This window comes from Oncorhynchus tshawytscha, linkage group LG09, assembly GCF_018296145.1.
Source record: "Oncorhynchus tshawytscha isolate Ot180627B linkage group LG09, Otsh_v2.0, whole genome shotgun sequence".
NCBI classification, from domain to species: Eukaryota; Metazoa; Chordata; class Actinopteri; order Salmoniformes; family Salmonidae; genus Oncorhynchus; species Oncorhynchus tshawytscha.
In genome coordinates, this window is record NC_056437.1 from 26,577,458 (window position 1) to 26,597,461 (window position 20,004).

At 40.6% G+C, this 20,004-nt stretch overlaps 3 protein-coding genes across 4 annotated transcripts; all 3 read right to left on the reverse strand.

Annotated features, from left to right (window-relative positions):
• Positions 1 to 901: 901 nt before the first annotated feature.
• On the reverse strand, positions 902 to 8,990 carry LOC112259337 (gap junction alpha-3 protein-like). The gene is made up of 2 exons (XM_024434049.2): positions 7,191 to 8,990; positions 902 to 2,528 (listed from the first exon to the last, which is right to left on the reverse strand). Exon 2 carries the CDS (start codon positions 2,477 to 2,479, stop codon positions 1,406 to 1,408), a length of 1,074 nt encoding a protein of 357 aa, XP_024289817.1. The 5' UTR covers positions 2,480 to 2,528; positions 7,191 to 8,990; the 3' UTR covers positions 902 to 1,405.
• A 1,559-nt stretch (positions 8,991 to 10,549) lies between these two features.
• Positions 10,550 to 13,644, reverse strand: LOC112257663 (gap junction beta-1 protein-like). Of its 2 annotated transcripts, none has more exons than XM_024431416.1 (2): positions 13,499 to 13,644; positions 10,550 to 12,064 (listed from the first exon to the last, which is right to left on the reverse strand). In XM_024431416.1, exon 2 carries the CDS (start codon positions 12,048 to 12,050, stop codon positions 11,328 to 11,330), a length of 723 nt encoding a protein of 240 aa, XP_024287184.1. In that variant the 5' UTR covers positions 12,051 to 12,064; positions 13,499 to 13,644; the 3' UTR covers positions 10,550 to 11,327. The 2 variants fall into 2 exon arrangements, with proteins under 2 accessions (XP_024287184.1, XP_024287183.1); XM_024431415.2 differs by lacking the exon at positions 13,499 to 13,644 and adding an exon at positions 12,444 to 12,636.
• Positions 13,645 to 16,290: 2,646 nt separating this feature from the next.
• Positions 16,291 to 19,546, reverse strand: igbp1 (immunoglobulin (CD79A) binding protein 1). The gene is made up of 6 exons (XM_024431417.2): positions 19,109 to 19,546; positions 18,495 to 18,797; positions 18,048 to 18,243; positions 17,880 to 17,956; positions 17,570 to 17,679; positions 16,291 to 17,424 (listed from the first exon to the last, which is right to left on the reverse strand). Exons 1-6 carry the CDS (start codon positions 19,318 to 19,320, stop codon positions 17,276 to 17,278), a joined length of 1,047 nt encoding a protein of 348 aa, XP_024287185.1. The 5' UTR covers positions 19,321 to 19,546; the 3' UTR covers positions 16,291 to 17,275.
• Positions 19,547 to 20,004: the final 458 nt, after the last annotated feature.

The window sequence follows — 20,004 nt, forward strand, 5'->3', positions numbered from 1 at the left end:
CCCATGCTTCACAGTAGGCATGGTGTTCTTTGGATGCAACTCAGCATTCTTTGTCCTCCAAACACGACAAGTTGAGTTTTTACCAAAAAGTTATATTTTGGTTTCATCTGACCATATGACATTCTCCCAATCTTCTGGATCATCCAAATGCTCTCTAGCAAACTTCAGACGGGCCTGGACATGTACTGGCTTAAGCAGGGGGACACGTCTGGCACTGCAGGATTTGAGTCCCTGGCGGCGTAGTGTGTTACTGATGGTAGGCTTTGTTACTTTGGTCCCAGCCCTCTGCAGGTCATTCACTAGGTCCCCCTGTGTGGTTCTGGGATTGTTGCTCACCATTCTTGTGATCATTTTGACCCCACGGGGTGAGATCTTGCGTGGAGCCCCAGATCGAGGGAGATTATCAGTGGTCTTGTATGTCTTCCATTTCCTAATAATTGCTCCCACAGTTGATTTCTTCAAACCAAGCTGCTTACCTATTGCAGATTCAGTCTTCCCAGCCTGGTGCAGGTCTACAATTTTTTTTCTGGTGTCCTTTGACAGCTCTTTGGTCTTGGCCATAGTGGAGTTTGAAGTGTGACTGAGGTTGTGGACAGGTGTCTTTTATACTGACAAGTTCAAACAGGTGCCATTAATACAGGTAACAAGTGGAGGACAGAGGAGCCTCTTAAAGAAGAAGTTACAGGTCTGTGAGAGCCAGAAATCTTGCTTGTTTGTAGGTGACCAAATACTTATTTTCCACCATAATTTGCAAATAAATTCATTAAAAATCCTACAATGTGATTTTCTGGATTTTTTTCCTCTCTCATTTTGTCTGTCATAGTTGAAGTGTACCTATGATAAAAATTACAGGCCTCTCATCTTTTTAAGTGGGAGAATTTGCACAATTGGTGGCTGACTAAATACTTTTTTGCCCCACTGTATATTGTTTTAGATAATACAGATATGGTCCATTCTGATCAAGAATGTCAGAAGAGGAAATAATCTTATCTTCCATATTGTTCCTTCCATAACCTTGCTCTCCTGATACAATGCTTTCCAACAAAGGCACATTGTCTACTCTGGTACAGGGTGAAATGTATATTGTACAAATTTGACTGACACTTTTTGATTATGATAAGGTGTTACGCTTGTGTATACACCCTGGTATTATACCACGGAAATTGTTTCCAAAGCTACAATGAGGACTTGTGCAGAGCAGAATCAACAACCTCTGAAAACTCATTTGCTTTTGAGAAGGAAACGGCTCAATTATTACGTTAACTGTTAACCATTATTTTAATACATCTCCAGAAGTCCCACTCTGGACACAAGTCAGTAGGTCCATGTGGAAACACAAAAGTTTGAACCTTTAGGCCAAGCATCTGTATAAAACCCAGTGGTGGAAATGCGCCATAACTGTCCCTCAGATCTTCAGATCGTCTAGTCTGGTCTTACTATTGCTGTGCTTGCTGGATCGACTGGGTCGCCGTTGTTTCTCTGAAGGCGACTCTGGAGCAGAACTGGAGCCTTTCCTTTCTGTGGTGTCACCCCCTTCTGGTTTACTGTTCATCTCTACGGCCAGGTTGTCTCTGTTCTGCTTGTAAGCCACTTTGCTGTTGTAGGGGTGGTAGGCAGAGTCAGGCTCATTCATGATGTACTGGTCTGCATGGTAGGGCTCAGGGGCTGGGTGGTGCCTAGGGAAGTAGTTATAGTTTGGGACAGAAGGCACCACTGCCTCGCTGGGGGCCTTGGACCCTGTCTCACATGGGGTCTGGAGGTGTCTGTACCGGCGGCACTTGGTGAACCCCAGGTGATACATCTCCACTATGTTCAGCACCAGAGATATGCATGCCACTGCCAACATGAAGAGGATGAAGATCGTCTTCTCTGTGGGCCTGGAGATGTAGCAGTTCACCACGTTGGGACAGGGTGAGCGGTTACAGGTGTACAGAGGTTTCAGCTCAAACCCATAGAGCAGGTACTGAGCTATGATAAATCCCACCTCGAACAGGGTTTTGAAGATGATGTTGAAGACGTATGTGCGCAGCAGGACCCCCTGCAGGCGGACGCGGCCCAGGTCGTCCCGGACGGGGGGCTTCTTGGGTTTGGCGTCAGGCAGCAGCTGCTGCTTGTCATTGTGGATGGCCAGTTGCTCAGCCAAGTCTTTCTCCTTCTGCTTCTGTTTCTCCTCCATGCGCACCAGGTGCAGGATGTGGCCCAGGTAGATGAGAGTGGGCGTGGACACGAAGATGATCTGCAGCACCCAGAAGCGGATATGAGAGATGGGGAAAGTCTTGTCATAGCAGACATTCTGACAACCAGGCTGCTTGGTGTCACAGGTGAAGCCAGACTGCTCATCACCCCACACTTTCTCAGCTGCAGCTCCAAGCACCAGGATCCTGAAGATGAAGAGCACGGTCAGCCAGACCTTGCCCACTACAGTGGAGTGCTCCTGGGCACTCTCCAGAAGCTTGCCCAACAAGTTCCAGTCCGCCATAGTGGCTCACTCATAGGCTCAGTCTTACAGAGAGATTTGAAACAGGAACCTGCAATCAGAATAAAAACAATATAAACGAATGTACTGCATCAGACAAACATCACAATTGGATTGAAATCCGTTGCATAATAACTTGGATAGTTTAAGGAAAATGCCTCAACCATATTATATTATTACACCCAGGGTGGCATAATAAATTAACCTATACTGATGCATTTTCATTTATGATCTATTTGGTTGTAAAGCTTGCATTTAAAGATAAGAGCCAATTATTTTTTCTGTGGCTCTACAGACCTCTACAGCTCAATAGTGTGTTTGTAGTTTGTTTGTTTTTGTTTTTTTAGAGTGTTTCTGTAAATTAACCAGATTCATTTTTATATATAACGCCCATGCTTTAACAAGTTAGCAATCTATGACCTTGTCCTTTCCACACAGTTTATTTTTCATAAACTGGAGTCCTAATCCTGAAAATGTGAGACGTTCTGAAGAACATGAAGAGTATAATGTTGGTCATGTACCTAGAGTGTTGCCATATGCTTGTGAAACGTCTTGTAGAAAAGCTCAGGGTGCAGTATGCATCTTTTTGGATTTTACCTTAATTATTCTGAAAGAAATCATTTCATCAAAGTTCCTCTGTTTTTATTATTCATTTAACGGAGTGGCTGCGGATCCTTCCTTTAATGGACACACCACAGGCAACAGAAGGACATAACACCTGTTTCCCTGAGGAGAAACCAACCATCAAGTAGACCTAGGGTTGCAAATACCAGGAACGAACTTTCAATAAATTCCCTGGTTTTCTAGAAATCCTAGAATCCTTTTCAAACCTGTTTGAAATACAAAAACTATACTGAAACTGTTATGTTTGAATCCAAAACTAAATACAATACAATAAAATAAAAATTCTCAACTTTGGGCAATCAAGCTTTTGGGGGATTTTCAAGCTACTGAATCTGGCTGGTAAATGCGGCAACGAGATGGCCTTCTTTCAAAAAGGCCTAGCTTTGCATAACTTAGCTTCGCTAACTATCACTAGCTAACAAGAGGGGAAACAGGTAGGTAGCCAACTTGATTCTTCTTACATGTACTACTACGGTTAAAAAGCATTGGATTGGTGTAAACATGGACGAGAGATAGTTTCCTTCTACCTTATCGTTTTGCACCATTCTATTCCTTTTAAAACCAAGTCACTTTGAGATTAACTTTATCATTTAAACCTAACCTAACCATAGCTCTCGAGAACCCAAGACCATACAGCCATAGGGTTCTCATTTGAACAATAGATCAGAGCAAGGCAAACGTTTACAACTGTCCCGACACTGTCTAACCGTTAATAATCACTGTGTGCAATACAATTTTGGAAACCTCAGAAATTCTACTTTCATATCAACCCAAAATGATTGTACAAAGACAAAAGATACATTTACTGTGTGCCGTTTTAACACAGATTCCCACAGAGGTGTTTTGCATTGCACTTCCTGAGGTAATGGCGACAGAATGTCGGCTCAAAGCGTTATTACACACAAAAAAAACTGGAAATCTGCGGTAAAACAGCTAACAGTACATTTATCTTTCGTATTTGTAAAGTTATTTTTGAATGATAATTAAGTTGTGTTCAAGGTTTTCCAAACTATATCACAAGCAAGAATCAACTGTTTCTAGATAGAGCTTTTCACACTTGACTAAATCTCCTCAGCTAATCAAAAGGGATGTGGAACGACTCCAATGTAGCATGAGAAGGGCTTACCTACTAACCTACTGTATGACCTGACCCATCATCTTATGTATTAATGGCCCCCAGTTGCAAGAAGTGGCATCCCCAAAAACATAAAAAACGATACAACCCAAATGGCTCATAGCCTCCCATGTATGCCTTCGGTCCCTAAACCTAAAACTGAAACTAAATAATATAAAAACAAAATAGAAATATTTTATACAACTCAAACTAAATAAAAACTAGCAAATCAGATTTGAAAACTAACAAACTAAACTGAATTCAAAATAAAAATAGAAAAAAACCTGAATATAAAAACACAAAACTATAATAACCTTGGTCTACACAACAGTCTTAACATTTTGCTGCTTTAAAATTACATTTGACAAAAATCCTACTGAAGTACACAACCTACGTTGAATAAGATTCTACTAACTTTGCACAACTCTTAGTACATTTGGTTGGGAGCCATTGATGGACAGCAATATTTAAACCTTGTCTCTGATTTTCAAGCAGATTTAACTAGGACTGAAATCTATTGAAAAGCCATTCTGGTGTGTCTTTGGCATTAACATTTGTGTAATTTCCCATTGAAAAATAAAACCCTATCCCAAGGTTCGGAATTCAGAAGACTGAGGCAGGGTTTCCTCTAACTTTTTATCTGCGCTTTGCTCCTTTCATATTTATTTTTGTTCTGATCAAGTCCCCAGTCCATGCCAGTGACAAGCATACAACATGATGCTGCCACCACAATATTTGAAAATATTACCTTTTTAGATTTCCTTTTAAAGCATAAAAATGTGAAGAATGTGCAAGGGGTGTGTAGGCTTTCACTAGCGACTATGTACCCATTGAATGCATACTAAGTACTGACTGTACCCATAGTATGCACTGGAGCAGGTAGTGGCCTGGCCACTGTATCCTACTGCCAGGCAGGAGCTCCAAGACAAACACACTGACACACATGGCCTCTACAGGGTGTAGCTCTCTTCTCCCTAGATATAGGTTTCCAGGGGTTGAGTTGTCACTTTGGTAAACATACTGATTGATGCCAGTTGGACTTGCCTATGGAAGTGACGGTCAGGTTCCCAGATGAGTTTCACTTTCCATACAGGGATTTTAAAGTTATGAAAAACTAGGAAGCTGTTACCTAAGGGCCTTCCATGACAGTGTACTGTACATGTGGATGGCCAAGAACTCGTATCAATCTAGGATTTCTGTGATTACATTCCTCATAGTCCATGGTTTAATCATGGTTTAATCATTGCACTGCAACTACACTCACTGTAATGGTTGACTATCCCTCATAACAGTTTGAAGTTGAACCATTTCAGAAATTCAGAGACTAATATCCCAGCTAGCACATTTGTTTCCTTGGAAGTTGTGGGAAAGTACATTTATGGTTTCCCATTGGTTCTGGGAATGAAGCCATAAGTATTTTGAACGGAAGTGACATTTTTACCTATTCTGGGAACGTACATTCTTTGGTCCTGAGAACTAAGGTTCCCTGAAAATGTTCCTGGGAGGGTTTATTAACGTTCTGAGAACATGTTTCAATAAGACTTTTAATAAAACAAATAGCTTAGTTTAACTGTTTGGAACTCCGAGCATAGATAGAACACTTTTGCTTAGGCATTAATCTTGGGCATTACTGGAATGTGTAATGGGTGTACAGGGTCCTGAGTGGCGCAGTGGTCTAAGGCACTGCATCTCAGTGCAAGAGGTGTTACTACAGACCCTGGTTAGATTCCAGGCTGTTTCACATCAGGCTGTGATTGGGAGTCCCATAGGGCGGCGCCACAATTGGCCCAGCGTCATCCGGGTTTGGCTGGGGTAGGCAGTCTTTGTAAATAAGAAATTGTTCTTAACTAACTTGCCTAATTAATTATTGAGGAAATGGTTGAATGTATTATTATTTTGTGAAATGTATGATGTAGAAAGGGAGAGGTTGTTTGACAGGGTCAGAGAGGTTGGAAGGGAAAGAGTATGTGGTATTTTGGGTGGGGGTGATGGGGCTAGTGAGGTTATTATTTTATTTTATTAGAAATTCAGGGTTAGTTAAGAGAATATAGTGATATAGATAGGTTGTGACTGGCCTCACACTCCAGTAGAGTAGGTGGCGGTGTATGCACCTGTCATTTGGTTGCGATTTGCCAATAAAACTTGAAGAAGAAGATGAATTTTATTTTATACTGAGAAGAACTGAATGTACATGTTTTTAAATAACATTTATAGAACGTTCTATGAACTTTATTCAAGTTTTCGTGTGGTTTTTATGCAAAGTTTTCTTAATGTTCCTCGGAACAATTTGAGAACATTACTTTAAATACAACCAAGAGGAAACCTGTACAGTAGGAAACATTATGCTGAAGTACTGAAATTCACATAGAAAAACTTTGTTTCTTAACGTTCTCAGAACAAAGTGAGAACATGACTTTAATAGAACCATGAGGAAACATGTAAGAAACTTTATGCTGAAGTACTGTAATTCCCACAGAAGAATATTGATTCTCTGAACTAATTTGAGAACATTCCCAATGTCAAACCAGTTGGAGACATTCCTAGATCATTACCAAAATTGAAAAGAAATCCATCTTTGAACTTTTACGAAACGTTCTGTTAAAGTAATGAAATTACAAAAAAACATTATTTTCTTGGTAAGTTCCTTAAATGTACTGAGAATGTTCAAAAGCCAAGCAACTATCCTGCATCATTCCCAGAAGTTTTGGGAAGGTAGTACGCAATAACAAAAAAATATATACATGTATAAGTTTCATGTTTATGAGGAAACATGTATGGTAGGAAATGTTATGCTGAAGTACTGGTTATGCAAAATAACCATAGAACACCCACACTTTCACCAATTTCTAAGAAACATATGGCTTTCAGAACATTATGTGCTAGCTGGGTATTGACCGTATTACTGACCATATTAATTATTTCTAATGTATGTTTCTTCAGTTGAAACCTCTATAGACACAGTGCGTCAAGACCCACCTTCCCATAATGCTCATCTCCAGTAAAATTGCAGATCCAGTAGTGGCGTCTCCACTTAGGTCGCTATCACAGTCTACACTGTGGTACTCCAGTCCCCGACAAGGCCATGTCCTTTGATAGTGATGACACGACACTGCTAATGTTAAGTACTCTTGTCTCCAAATGGTTTCAATGAGTTTTCAGCTCTTGTCCTGTAAAAGTAACCAATAGGACCTCTGTAATACCCTCTTTCACTGTGTCAGTTAGCTAGGATGAGAACACTCACTCTCTGTTGAGAATTATAAGGCCCACTGCTAAAGTGATGTTTCTTTACGACTGAGTGGCGTCTAAGTAGTCCAATGGGTGGGTGGGTTTAAGTCTTGTGTGGCATGGCTCTAAATATAATTCACTGTGAAGGGAGTGGCTTTGCTATCACACTCAGGGGGTTTGGGGGGGTTGGTGAATTGGAGTTGAAAGGTAGTGTTCCAAGGCCTGTGGCTGTGTGGAGTGGGAGAGCATCAGAAAATGATAAAGGTGGGCCCTCCCTTCATTGTTATAGTTGTCATTGACTGGCACATACTCCAGTGTCATTGTTAACAGGCTGACAGGAATCTCATAGTCTGTGGTGGTTGTAAATTCAACAAGAGGACATCCTTCCAAACAGAAGCAGTTAGCTATATTTACTTTACCTAAAACAGAAAAAACGTTGTTTGGTTAAACTGACTGTTCATTGTATGGATGAAATCATAACCCCTTAAGCATCAAATTGCATGGTAAGATAAATCAACAGAGAAAACAGAAAACATAGAACATATGGTACATTGCAAATCTGCACTTTGAAAGGCACAGTATGAATGCTTACCATATGACTTCCGTGAAAAAGAATTGCTGTATTTATCCATTAACAGCTTGTTAACAGCAAAGTGTCATGTAAAAATAATGCCAGATAACATCTACATTTAGAGAAGTAACTCAGACGGGGCAGTGAAAACTATTGTGATTAGATGTCTCGCTTCTCAGTCAGACCTCACATCTGATAGACTCTCTATATATGGTCTCTATTGATGTCCTCCAGAAAAAGAGAAATGCCCTCACACTTGCCCCTGCTAGGTCCAGCTGTCCCCAGGGTGAATATTTCTTAGCCTCAGAGACTGACCCCTCACAAGGCTACGCTATTGATAACCTGGGACCATGCACTCTACCCGGGCCAGTCTACGGTTTTAATTGCTGAAGCTTCGTCAGACATTTCCTCACAGGTGGTCTGACAGCTCACAAGAACTGCAGCATACAGTACCTCTGACTTTAAAAAGCTTCACGAGACTTCATTCTTTGATTGTGTTTCAATCAATAAAATCTATGGATTGGATTTTTCTCTTTCCAATTCTTACTCAATGGCACTGTCAAATGATCATAACCGCAGATAATCTAAACGCCCTTAGTACCTGCTGTTTGGTTAGTTTCATATGTTTGTGCTGCTCTCCAGTGGCTTTCTGATGTATCACATAAAGACTTTGTAGCGACGTCACCTTGTAACTCAAGACAACACACATAAAGCATTCAGAATACACTCATAATAGCTGCGTGTACTACTAGCTCGTTAATATTTCCATGTGGCTATTGCACATAATATAACTCAAGTATTTTATTAGGAATGTCTAATTATATTAGCTACAGTAATACAAATATGTGCAAGACATTCAACATAACAAGGCATGGTATACAACAAAACAGGAACTAAAATACTATCAGGGTTGGGTAGGTTACTTTCTAAATGTAATCTGTTACAGTTACTAGTTACTAATTGTAATCAGTAACGTAACTTTTGGATTACCCAAACTCAGTAACGTAATCTGATTACATTCAGCTACTTTTAGATTAGTTTCCCCTTAAGAGGCATTAGAAGAAGACAAACAATTATGTTACTAATTGAACCACATCTATTGCAGGATAAATCAATGTTAAAGTTTACATAGCTGGCCATATATGGATGTTACATTTTACTTTATGGGTTGGTTATGTAGACTTTTTCTAACCCATCGCTTTCTACTACATATAATAATACAATTAAATTATATCTTTACATTAAAAACTAATGTCTATCAGAATTCCAGTCATTCCAATAAATGTTATACCTCTTGATCTTCAAGAATAGGACTTGGAAATATGGAAGTATAGATTAGCCAAATTGTTTTACCTGAGCATAACCCCAAAACTAAGGATTTATTAGCCAGCCCTACTCTGTTGTTGATGATTTTGTTGTCATGGAGGACTGATTGGGCTCATTGATTTAAATTTAAAAATAAATGCTGCTCTCATGAAATTGCATGCTTTGAGCACTACTGAAAAGTGCTATTTATATGTTAAAAATGAATGCCATATACTGCATTTGCTATAGTCCAATTGTTTATTTTTTTGTTGGTGACACTTTGATATCTTGATAATATGCAGCTGTTCAAAGTGCAAATCCACAGATGAAACAATAACCAAACGGCCACCCCGCCCCAGTTTTGGTAAAAAGATGAGGGATGGGCCTGGAGAAATGTAACCATGCTCAGATTAATAGACAAGAGCTATGGATGCAAGGACTGACCACCCATGATATAAAATTATTGTTTTAACCATGTTATGAGGCTATAAAGCATTTGTTTACATTTACAATGTTTTACAAACATTGGAGAAAAACAAGGTAATATTTTGGATTCACATGGAGAGCGCATTTTTCACTGGCGGTCCACTGTTTTCAAAAACAATGATTGATAGGCAGCTTAAACTTCTTAAATTCAACCATTATCGGGTTCAAATACACATTTAGATTTGCGAACAGCCATCCACAACAACCACAATCCGTAAAACGCAAATAGCTAAATAAGAGAGCAGCATTGTGATTCACATTAATGCGCTACGCAGATAACAATAATTTGTGATATCCGTATCGCAGTAGACTACACCACTGCTGTCATCCTTACCTCCAAACGTTTATTCAAGTTAGATAATCTTTGGATGCCGACAGAAATTGCACCATTGGAAGACATAGCTTGGACTGTAGCCTACAAAAGCCTGTTCCTGCTCTTTTACAGCGATCCATCAAACCCATTTGGTTTGTTATCATAGTGGTATCTGACTTCTGGTCAGACTCGCTCATGTGGAACAAACTTACATTTGCGCCTTTTTTCAATATTTATTTGAATGTCATTGAGAAAACAGAGAAGTGTCAAATATTTTTTTCTTCTCAAATCTCTTCTGAATTTAATTTAATTGAATCATCTAGTTTTTCAAAAGTATCTGTAATCTGATTACAATATTTTTTGCTGGTAATGTAACGGATTACAGTTACCGTTTTTGTAATCCCTTATATGTGAAGTAAACACTTTACAGTACCACAAATTCTAAACATCCTTTATCTCACGCACACAATAGTTTTAAAGCAGCAATGCAGTATCTAGTAAGAAAAATAATGAGATAGACATGAAAATTAATCATTTGGTTCTTTCATTTTAACTTCAACTAAGCACATTTTCTCATTCACTATTCTATTTTACTCTATACACTTGCATAATCAGTCTCATTCATAGCATTCAAAACACTATGTGGATGTCTTGAAGCACTTGATATTTCACTATGAAAGTGAGGTAGTTATTAGTAGTGCTTTGGAATAGCCTCATAGTTATTAGTAATACTCCACCACAACCACCAAATGTTGGTTAAATTCATCACTTGGACAGTTTTCTTGGGTTACTATTTATAATAAACCAGGGGTACCAATTCTTTGTCCTAATGATACCACATTATCAGTGATTAAAATGTCTATCAGGAATTGAAAACTATTTATGAATCATAATACAGAATGGATGATGAGTCGGTTTAGTTGCTTGAATCTTGCAGAGCATATCGAAGGTGACTGCATATTGAATTCAGCTAAATTTGAGACGTTACAAGGTAAGGGACTGTTAATAAATCAGTTTACCATACTTTTCTTCAGTCTCCTCCTCTGGATTCTGTTCTATATCCAAACTGAAATTGTCCTTTGAGGCATATCTATTTGAAAAATATAGAAAAAGTGTGAACACCTCATTAATTAATGTTGTTAAGGCCATTACTTTGAGCTTTGAACATATGTGCCCAATTACAGTTACACAGTGTTGGTCCATTTAGCTTGTTCTAGTAGGAGCAGAGCTTTTGGGTGATCCATGCTCCCATGGTTGAGTCTCCAGCATTGCTTAAGTGCCTACTACAGGCCTTTCCCACTAGGAAGACGACCTCTGCGATGTTGAGCAGGATGCAGATCCCTGACACAGCCAGCATGAACACAGTGAAGACGGTCTTCTCTGTGGGCCTGGACACAAAGCAGTCCACTGTGTTGGGGCAGGGGTACGAGTCACACTTGACCAGCCGGATCATCTTATAGCCAGGGTAGATCATGTAGAAGAGGTACATGAAGGTTACCTCAAAGATGATGCGGAAGAAGAGGCTGATGATGTATGTCCACCAAAGTGCACCTGCAATCTTCATCTTCTGGGTCTTGATTTGCTCCAGGTCCTTGGGGTTGGCCCGGCCAGACAGCTTGTAGAGTTTTTTGTCGATGTGTCGGCGGTGGGCCACATGCATGGCCACCAGCAGGGCTGGGGTGGACACCAGAATTAGCTGCAGGGCCCACAGACGGATATGTGAGATGGGGAAGAAGTGGTCATAACAGACACTGTTGCAGCCGGGCTGCTGGGTATTACAGGTGAAGCCGGACTTCTCGTCACCCCACACACTCTCTGCTGCAACCACCAGGACTAGGATACGGAAAATGAAAAGAACAGAGAGCCAGACGCGACCGATGCCCGTGGAGTGTCTGTTTACACCGCTGATGACGGCATAAAAGGACGCCCAGTTCATTTTCGATTCCAGGTCTGAAAAACAAGGACGCCATTAAAATTATTTAATTGTAGAAAGCTTTGAGGTCAATAATGTTGATAAATTGTTGATAATTTTGCATAGAAAAATAGTATGATATTTCCACAAGATTTCTGTATACAAACACTAATTGCACGTTTTAAAAAAACTAAAAACACAGATTTCACATAACCCGCTTCACCAGTCAACACCACTGTCTGACCAGCACTGGTCAGCGACTGAGATATTGGGAAATCTCCATAAAGCCATCAATTCTCAAAAAGCAGAATCCCAACTGAGGTCTCTCCATCTTGTTATAATTCAGATCTATTGAATTCCATTGTTTTAGTCATTCCTGCCATGGCAGTAGAAGAGACTTGGAGAGGTGGAAGTTACCAAGCTCATCAGGAGGTGTAAGAGGCATAGGCAGCACCCAGGGTGGAGGACAACGTTGACCCGCCGGTGTAGCGTGGACATTGATGTGTGGCCAGTAGAGAACCAAACCTCTCTACATGCCTAGATGTTGGTGGGCGGCTTAAGAGCGCAACCCTTTGGTCTGGCACTACACATCAGGTGACCATTTTCCCAAAGTCACTGGCAAGGGAGTATCTGCCCCAATGTGACCAGTGTGCCATGTTGACACTGGCACCAGCCTCCATGGTATATCTATGCCCCTCCCCAAGCCAGACTGACCACAGAGTGGGGTCATAGTGGGGACTTTTATGAAATGTTTTATAATATGTAAAGTCACAACAAAGACTATGATAAGCCAACGCCAAAAGAGTCTACAGACAACATGGTTCAGGTCTATTTCACTTTAACTCAGTCAAATCAAGATAAAAATGAAAAAACATATTTCAGGATTTAAAAAATGTTAATGGCAGATTTGATTTGATAAAATGAGAAATTAGAGGTGAAATGGTAAGAGAAGATTAAAGGAATAGGATTCTTGAACATGAGATCGCAAATTTAATGGCTAAATTAAGATTTCCACAATAAATCCTTTAAGTATAGTTATTATTTAGGATTAGCATGTTTTCTTTATTCTTACAGTGTGCACCCCTGATTTTCTAAGATATTTCACAAGCAGCCTATTATGGCTGTCACTGGAAAGCACAGCTATGGTTATCTAAGCCACATACAATAGGCTATCTATGTAGAGGAATGAGTGAAGAAGAATGAAATACAACACAACTGGTGCTTTTAAATGTGAATACATCAATTACACTTTTATAAGGATACTTTTAGTTTATTAGTATTAATCCTAAATAAACATTTCCAGATCATCAGTACAAATGTTTGTTTGACTAGGCAGAAAGATGACCAGGGAGAGATCTCATTCCCTTTAACATGAAACCTAATCACAAACATGTAAATCATGACAAAAAAATGATGTGTATACTTAATTTAGATTTCATAGCTGTAACAAATTATTAAATTCGTGAAATTACCTTCAGTAGAAGTAGTGCACAAACACGCCCAGAAACAATTGAGTTACCATCAGTATAGATGGATTTCTTCCCATTAGTGAATCTGTGAACCAGAACACCATGCGTTTGCATTGCTAATGATTTCTCTCACACTAGCCACTGCCCTGCACAGTCGGAGTCATATGCTCTTGTGTGAATAATTTACATACAATAGCTGCTTTTATTAGATCCAACAAGCCCCTTTAGAATTCAGATCAAGCGCCTCAGTTTCCGCCTACCCTCAGCAAAGGAAAGAATCTGTGTGGACACAAAGAAGCCTGCCCTATCTATTGTGCACTGTACTGCAAGGGAAGTGAAGGCTGGTTTTGACACAATATGGATGTAAAAATGACTAAACCCAAACAAAGAAAGTCTAACCACATGCAGAGGGAGTAAGTCTTATAGATAACAGTAGAGAAATAAATGCTTGTTTGTTCATAATGTATTTGGTGTGTGTGTGCATCAGTGTGTGTGGTATTTTCAAAGACATTCTAACCTTTCCTTGTATACCCACCTGCCGTCAAAAATGTAACTGACAATTCTAGTACAATTCTGAGGGATACTGTGGAGAGATAATTTTAAATAACCTTAAACAAGCCTCAGACAGATCAACATCTCATCTCTAGAGGGTGCTAGGCCCACTGAAGACACATCATGAAGCAAGAACTAGGTGACCCACAATTGAGGTGGTCTACTGGGCATCCTTTTCAGTTGTCCAATGGGTATAAAATAAACATTTAGTGAGGATGTGCAATACATTAATTTAATTGGCTGGGAAACAAATACATTTTGAGATCATAATTTATGCTTTCACCAAACGACATCAAGTTAGATGGGAGCAATAGTAATCGTCAAATCAAATCAAATTTTATTTGTCACATACACATGGTTAGCAGATGTTAATGCGAGTGTAGCGAAATGCTTGTGCTTCTAGTTCCGACAATGCAGTAATAACCAACAAGTAATCTAACTAACAATTCCAAAAAAACTACTGTCTTATACACAGTGTAAGGGGATAAAGAATATGTACATAAGGATATATGAATGAGTGATGGTACAGAGCAGCATAGGCAAGATACAGTAGATGATATCGAGTACAGTATATACATATGAGATGAGTATGTAAACCAAGTGGCGTAGTTAAAGTGGCTAGTGATACATGTATTACATAAGGATGCAGTCGATGATATAGAGTACAGTATCTACGTATGCATATGAGATGAATAATGTAGGGTAAGTAACATTATATAAGGTAGCATTGTTTAAAGTGGCTAGTGATATATTTACATCATTTCCCATCAATTCCCATGATTAAAGTGGCTGGAGTAGAGTCAGTGTCATTGACAGTGTGTTGGCAGTAGCCACTCAATGTTAGTGGTGGCTGTTTAACAGTCTGATGGCCTTGAGATAGAAGCTGTTTTTCAGTCTCTCGGTCCCAGCTTTGATGCACCTGTACTGACCTCGCCTTCTGGATGACAGCGGGGTGAACAGGCAGTGGCTCGGGTGGTTGATGTCCTTGATGATCTTTATGGCCTTCCTGTAGCATCGGGTGGTGTAGGTGTCCTGGAGGGCAGGTAGTTTGCCCCCGGTGATGCGTTGTGCAGACCTCACTACCCTCTGGAGAGCCTTACGGTTGAGGGCGGTGCAGTTGCCATACCAGGCGGTGATACAGCCCGCCAGGATGCTCTCGATTGTGCATCTGTAGAAGTTTGTGAGTGCTTTTGGTGACAAGCCGAATTTCTTCAGCCTCCTGAGGTTGAAGAGGCGCTGCTGCGCCTTCCTCACGATGCTGTCTGTGTGAGTGGACCAATTCAGTTTGTCTGTGATGTGTATGCCGAGGAACTTAAAACTTGCTACCCTCTCCACTACTGTTCCATCGATGTGGATGGGGGTGTTCCCTCTGCTGTTTCCTGAAGTCCACAATCATCTCCTTAGTTTTGTTGACGTTGAGTGTGAGGTTATTTTCCTGACACCACACTCCGAGGGCCCTCACCTCCTCCCTGTAGGCCGTCTCGTCGTTATTGGTAATCAAGCCTACCACTGTTGTGTCGTCCGCAAACTTGATGATTGAGTTGGAGGCGTGCATGGCCACGCAGTCGTGGGTGAACAGGGAGTACAGGAGAGGGCTCAGAACGCACCCTTGTGGGGCCCCAGTGTTGAGGATCAGCGGGGTGGAGATGTTGTTGCCTACCCTCACCACCTGGGGGCGGCCCGTCAGGTAGTCCAGGATCAAGTTGCAGAGGAAGGTGTCTAGTCCCAGGGTCTCGAGCTTGATGACGAGCTTGGAGGGTACTATGGTGTTGAATGCCGAGCTGTAGTCGATGAACAGCATTCTCACATAGGTATTCCTCTTGTCCAGATGGGTTAGGGCAGTGTGCAGTGTGGTTGAGATTGCATCGTCTGTGGACCTATTTGGGCGGTAAGCAAATTGGAGTGGGTCAAGGGTGTCAGGTAGGGTGGAGGTGATATGGTCCTTGACTAGTCTCTCAAAGCACTTCATGATGACGGATGTGAGTGCTACGGGGCGGTAGTCGTTTAGCTCAGTTACCTTAGCTTTCTTGGGAACAGGAACAATGGTGGCCCTCTTGAAGCATGTGGGAACAGCAGACTGGTATAGGGATTGATTGAATATGTCCGTAAACACACCGGCCAGCTGGTCTGCGCATGCTCTGAGGGCGCGGCTGGGGATGTCGTGTTCAATATATGATTTTGATTAATGCACATTTTGTGTATGTGTGTATATCGATGTGCCAATAACAATTTGCTTGATCATAGCAGCTTTCTGTATCATATTTATTCTGGGCCGTATCCATATTTTCAATGCACTAGCAACTTCTTTAAGAAACAATGGGGAAAAAGTACAAAACACTCAAATAATTTCTTGTTACATACAGTGGAGACCATACAGAATTCCTGCTATTGTGGAGAAAATAGACCAAGAGTTATCAACTCTGACAAAGGAATCCACCAAGTCTGTCAAAACCAGTGCCTGTTCAAACTGTACATTTGTAAGAGGTGGAAAATAAATAAAATGAGTCAGCCATACTTTTGAGAAGGGCAAATTGGCTTACAAACAGTTCTTTAACAAAAAGCAAAACAAGATGAAAAGTGGTAGCTACATATCATACCTAAATAGCAAACTATTATTCAGTTTCACAATGGACATTGATCAGAGGAAACATCTTTCAATATTGGAGTTTCTTGTGATGCACATCTTCTAGGTATAAGCACATGAGCTAACATAACCAATCAGATGAAGTATGGATGACAAAATTCAATCAATTTGTAGTACCAGTAGAGTGTTACTACCACCTTCCTAGGGCATTTCACAAGTCAACAGTTTAAGTTTCACTGGATACTCTGTATTACTCTGTTTGGGAGCAGCTGTTAGACAATATCATCAAATTCACTTACTAATCTTCTTAAGCACAGCACGGCGCTGTCTCGACAGAGACTGGGCCTTGTTGTCAATGCTTAGTTGTGTATTTGCATAGAGCCTACAGATCATATTAATGGCTACCACTAAATAATGTTCCTCTGATATGGCCACAATGAAAACTGTGCTATGCGGCATCAGAAGAAAAAGAGACCATAAACAGACACTTATGAACAGTTTCTGTCTGGGATTGTATAAACCTCCCTTTTCTTCAAGGCCATCTTTCCATATACACTGGCAACTTGTTCAAATGTATTTAAGAGGGAATAAGAGCAGATGAATACTGCAGACCAGGTTGGCACTGTTGCTGTGTTTGATGGTTGTCAGCCCATGTTTTTACGGTTCCCATAGCCTCTCTGATGTGTATCCTTCCAGTTGTCCCAGTCTCTAGCTTTCTGCAAGGCCTCCTCGTCATCATTTTCAACCCGCTTCTCTTTCTCTTCTTGCTCTCGCTCTTCTGCATCAACGTCCTCTGAATGGGGGACAAATTGTATTTGGTGAATGAGAAAAGGTGTAAAAAAACATGGATCATGACCGTTTGACTTTTCCCCAAAACAATATGTACATACGGTTAACTGTAAATAGAAAATAATTCTGAACATCTCTTTTAACCCTACCAGTGCTGCGAGGGATCCCCTGGTCCGGCAGGGCATTTTTCTTCCTGTGCTGCTCATACCAGTCATCCACAGACATAGTAGGCAGGCTGGGATAGCCAGCCCCAAACACTCTGAAATGAAAGATTACACATTTATTATACATTATTCAACTATTTACTTCATGTCATATAATAAGCAAGTAGCTATGTCATTTAATTTTCATGAGGGAGGTTGGACAGAGTACTTATTTTGTGAGTAGGAAAACAAAAAAAAAACATTTTACATAAAAATGTGCAGAATGAGAAATAAATAAGTTTGAGCAGGTGCTTACCTGGCCTGAACAGCATCTTTGGTGAGAATGAAGGGTTTCATGGGAGGCCTTTTAGATTGTGATGGCTCTGCTGAACTCTGCACATGGAAAATATAAAGAGCATCAGGAAATCACCCTTTCAATTAGTCATTGGTGAATAAGATTAGTTACATCTTCAAATACATGTACCTGTTTTAGAACATCCATCCTGGTCAAAATCTCAATTTCCTGATCAATGCTCTCAATCTCCTCCAGGGATACAACAATCCATTTCCTCAAGTTGAGGAGGTAGAAGTCTCTAACTATCTCGTCATCTGCCTGCCCACTGTCCACTGCTGCCTTGATCTCTGATAGCTTGGCCTCTGTGTTCTTCCTCTGGGTGTATCTGCAGAGTATAGCACAATAAATAAGAGTCATCAGACCAATGTGGGTGCAGATGAATTGCCATTATAAAATAAACAAGAGAGCTGTTTAAGTTGTTAAATAGCTGAGGGACATAACATATTTTAAGAGGCTCGTGACAGGTACTATACCTTAAAGCATAGGCCTAAATATTACTTGTGCAGTGCTGAATCAAAACAATGCGTGTTCCGATTGTCAAAATTATTGTAATTGAAAAGCAGATGTTTCTGATACCTTTCTATCTTTGCCGCTCTTACTGTCGCCATTGCAATCAAGTCCGGAGGTTTGGGGGGCCCATTTGCAGATTCTTCTTCCAGTGTGCCAGCAGAGTTTTCATTGGTTTTGGGTAGTTCAAACTTTGATATGTTATACTCCTTACATCTTTTCAAGAAGTCCAAAAAGTAACATCTTGCTATCTGAACTTGCTCTAGTCGTTTTGCCAGGTTCACTTGCTTCATAGTAAGAGCCCCCAAGAGGACAGGCAACATCAGATACTTCAGATCTGTTGTTGCTACCTCCTCCAATTCTTCATTTCGGCTAAAAAAACAAACATGAAGAATGAACAAGAATGAAATTGCAGCATCACTTTCATTTGCATTGACTTAGTGAACGTTAGCTAGCTAACCAGATTGTTTACGACTTATCCTAGCCAATCAAAAGTATCTAGCTGGCAAAACTGTCAAGCAACTCTAAGGTGGAATCTGTTCGTTATTTCGTTGGCTATACTCCTTGATATATAATCATGCCCAATACATGATAGTAACTAGCTACCTGGGTATCTGGCTAGTCATCAAAGCTTGAGTAGATAGCGATCTATAGTTAGCTAGGTGCTAGCTAACGTTAGCTACCTGAACAAGTCGAGCTGGGCAACCATCCGCGTTGCCTCTTCCAGTTGCGTTATCCCACGCTTGATTTTAACCTGGATATGGGTAGCTGCGATGGGATCGTTTGTGGTGTCCACCTCCTCATATAGTTTCCATCCCCGATCTAATAAATCAGATAGTTTAGGCGGTTCTTCTGCCTGACTTGGTGTCAAGCTAGTGCTTTCAGCGGCTGCCATTTTTTTCTTTTTTCTATGTAATGACTACTATCGGCTTCCGTATTCATTCTACGCTCACTTCCTTTATGACAAGATTCAAATGGTTTCCACTAGTTAGCACAGCCACGAAGTCAGAATTGTCGCAAAAATCATTATTGTGGTTTGGGCAATGCTTAGGTTTCACTCTCGCCAAAATCCGTCCAAAATAAGCCCAATGCGTTTCAATTGGCTATTTTGGGACCTAAACTTGTCGCCTGCCTTCCCGCATTTGGGACGACTCCCATTGTTAGGGCGGAGACATGAACATATAATCAATTATATAAACATCTCTGTATAGCGGAAGTATGTTGCAAATACTGCGTCCAAAAGAACACCGTTTTTTTTACTGCAGTAACTTTGCAGTGTAACCACAGTTAACTGCTGTTATTCTGCAATTACTGCGTCAAAAAACACAGTCGAATGCAATTACTGCAGTTTCAAAACTGCAATCTGCTTTTGTAAGGGCGGCCACTGAGCCGCCTGACACTAAAACCTGCCTATCATTAAATGTATTATTCTGTACGTAAATTGTGCAACCCAAATTTAGTATGATCATAGATCAGATATTTCACTGGATGTATAAATGTGAAGCATCCGGTAGGCGTTTCCAATCACTACCAAATATGGTGATGAGAGGAAGCCCAGTGGCCGGCAGTTGAAGAAGAT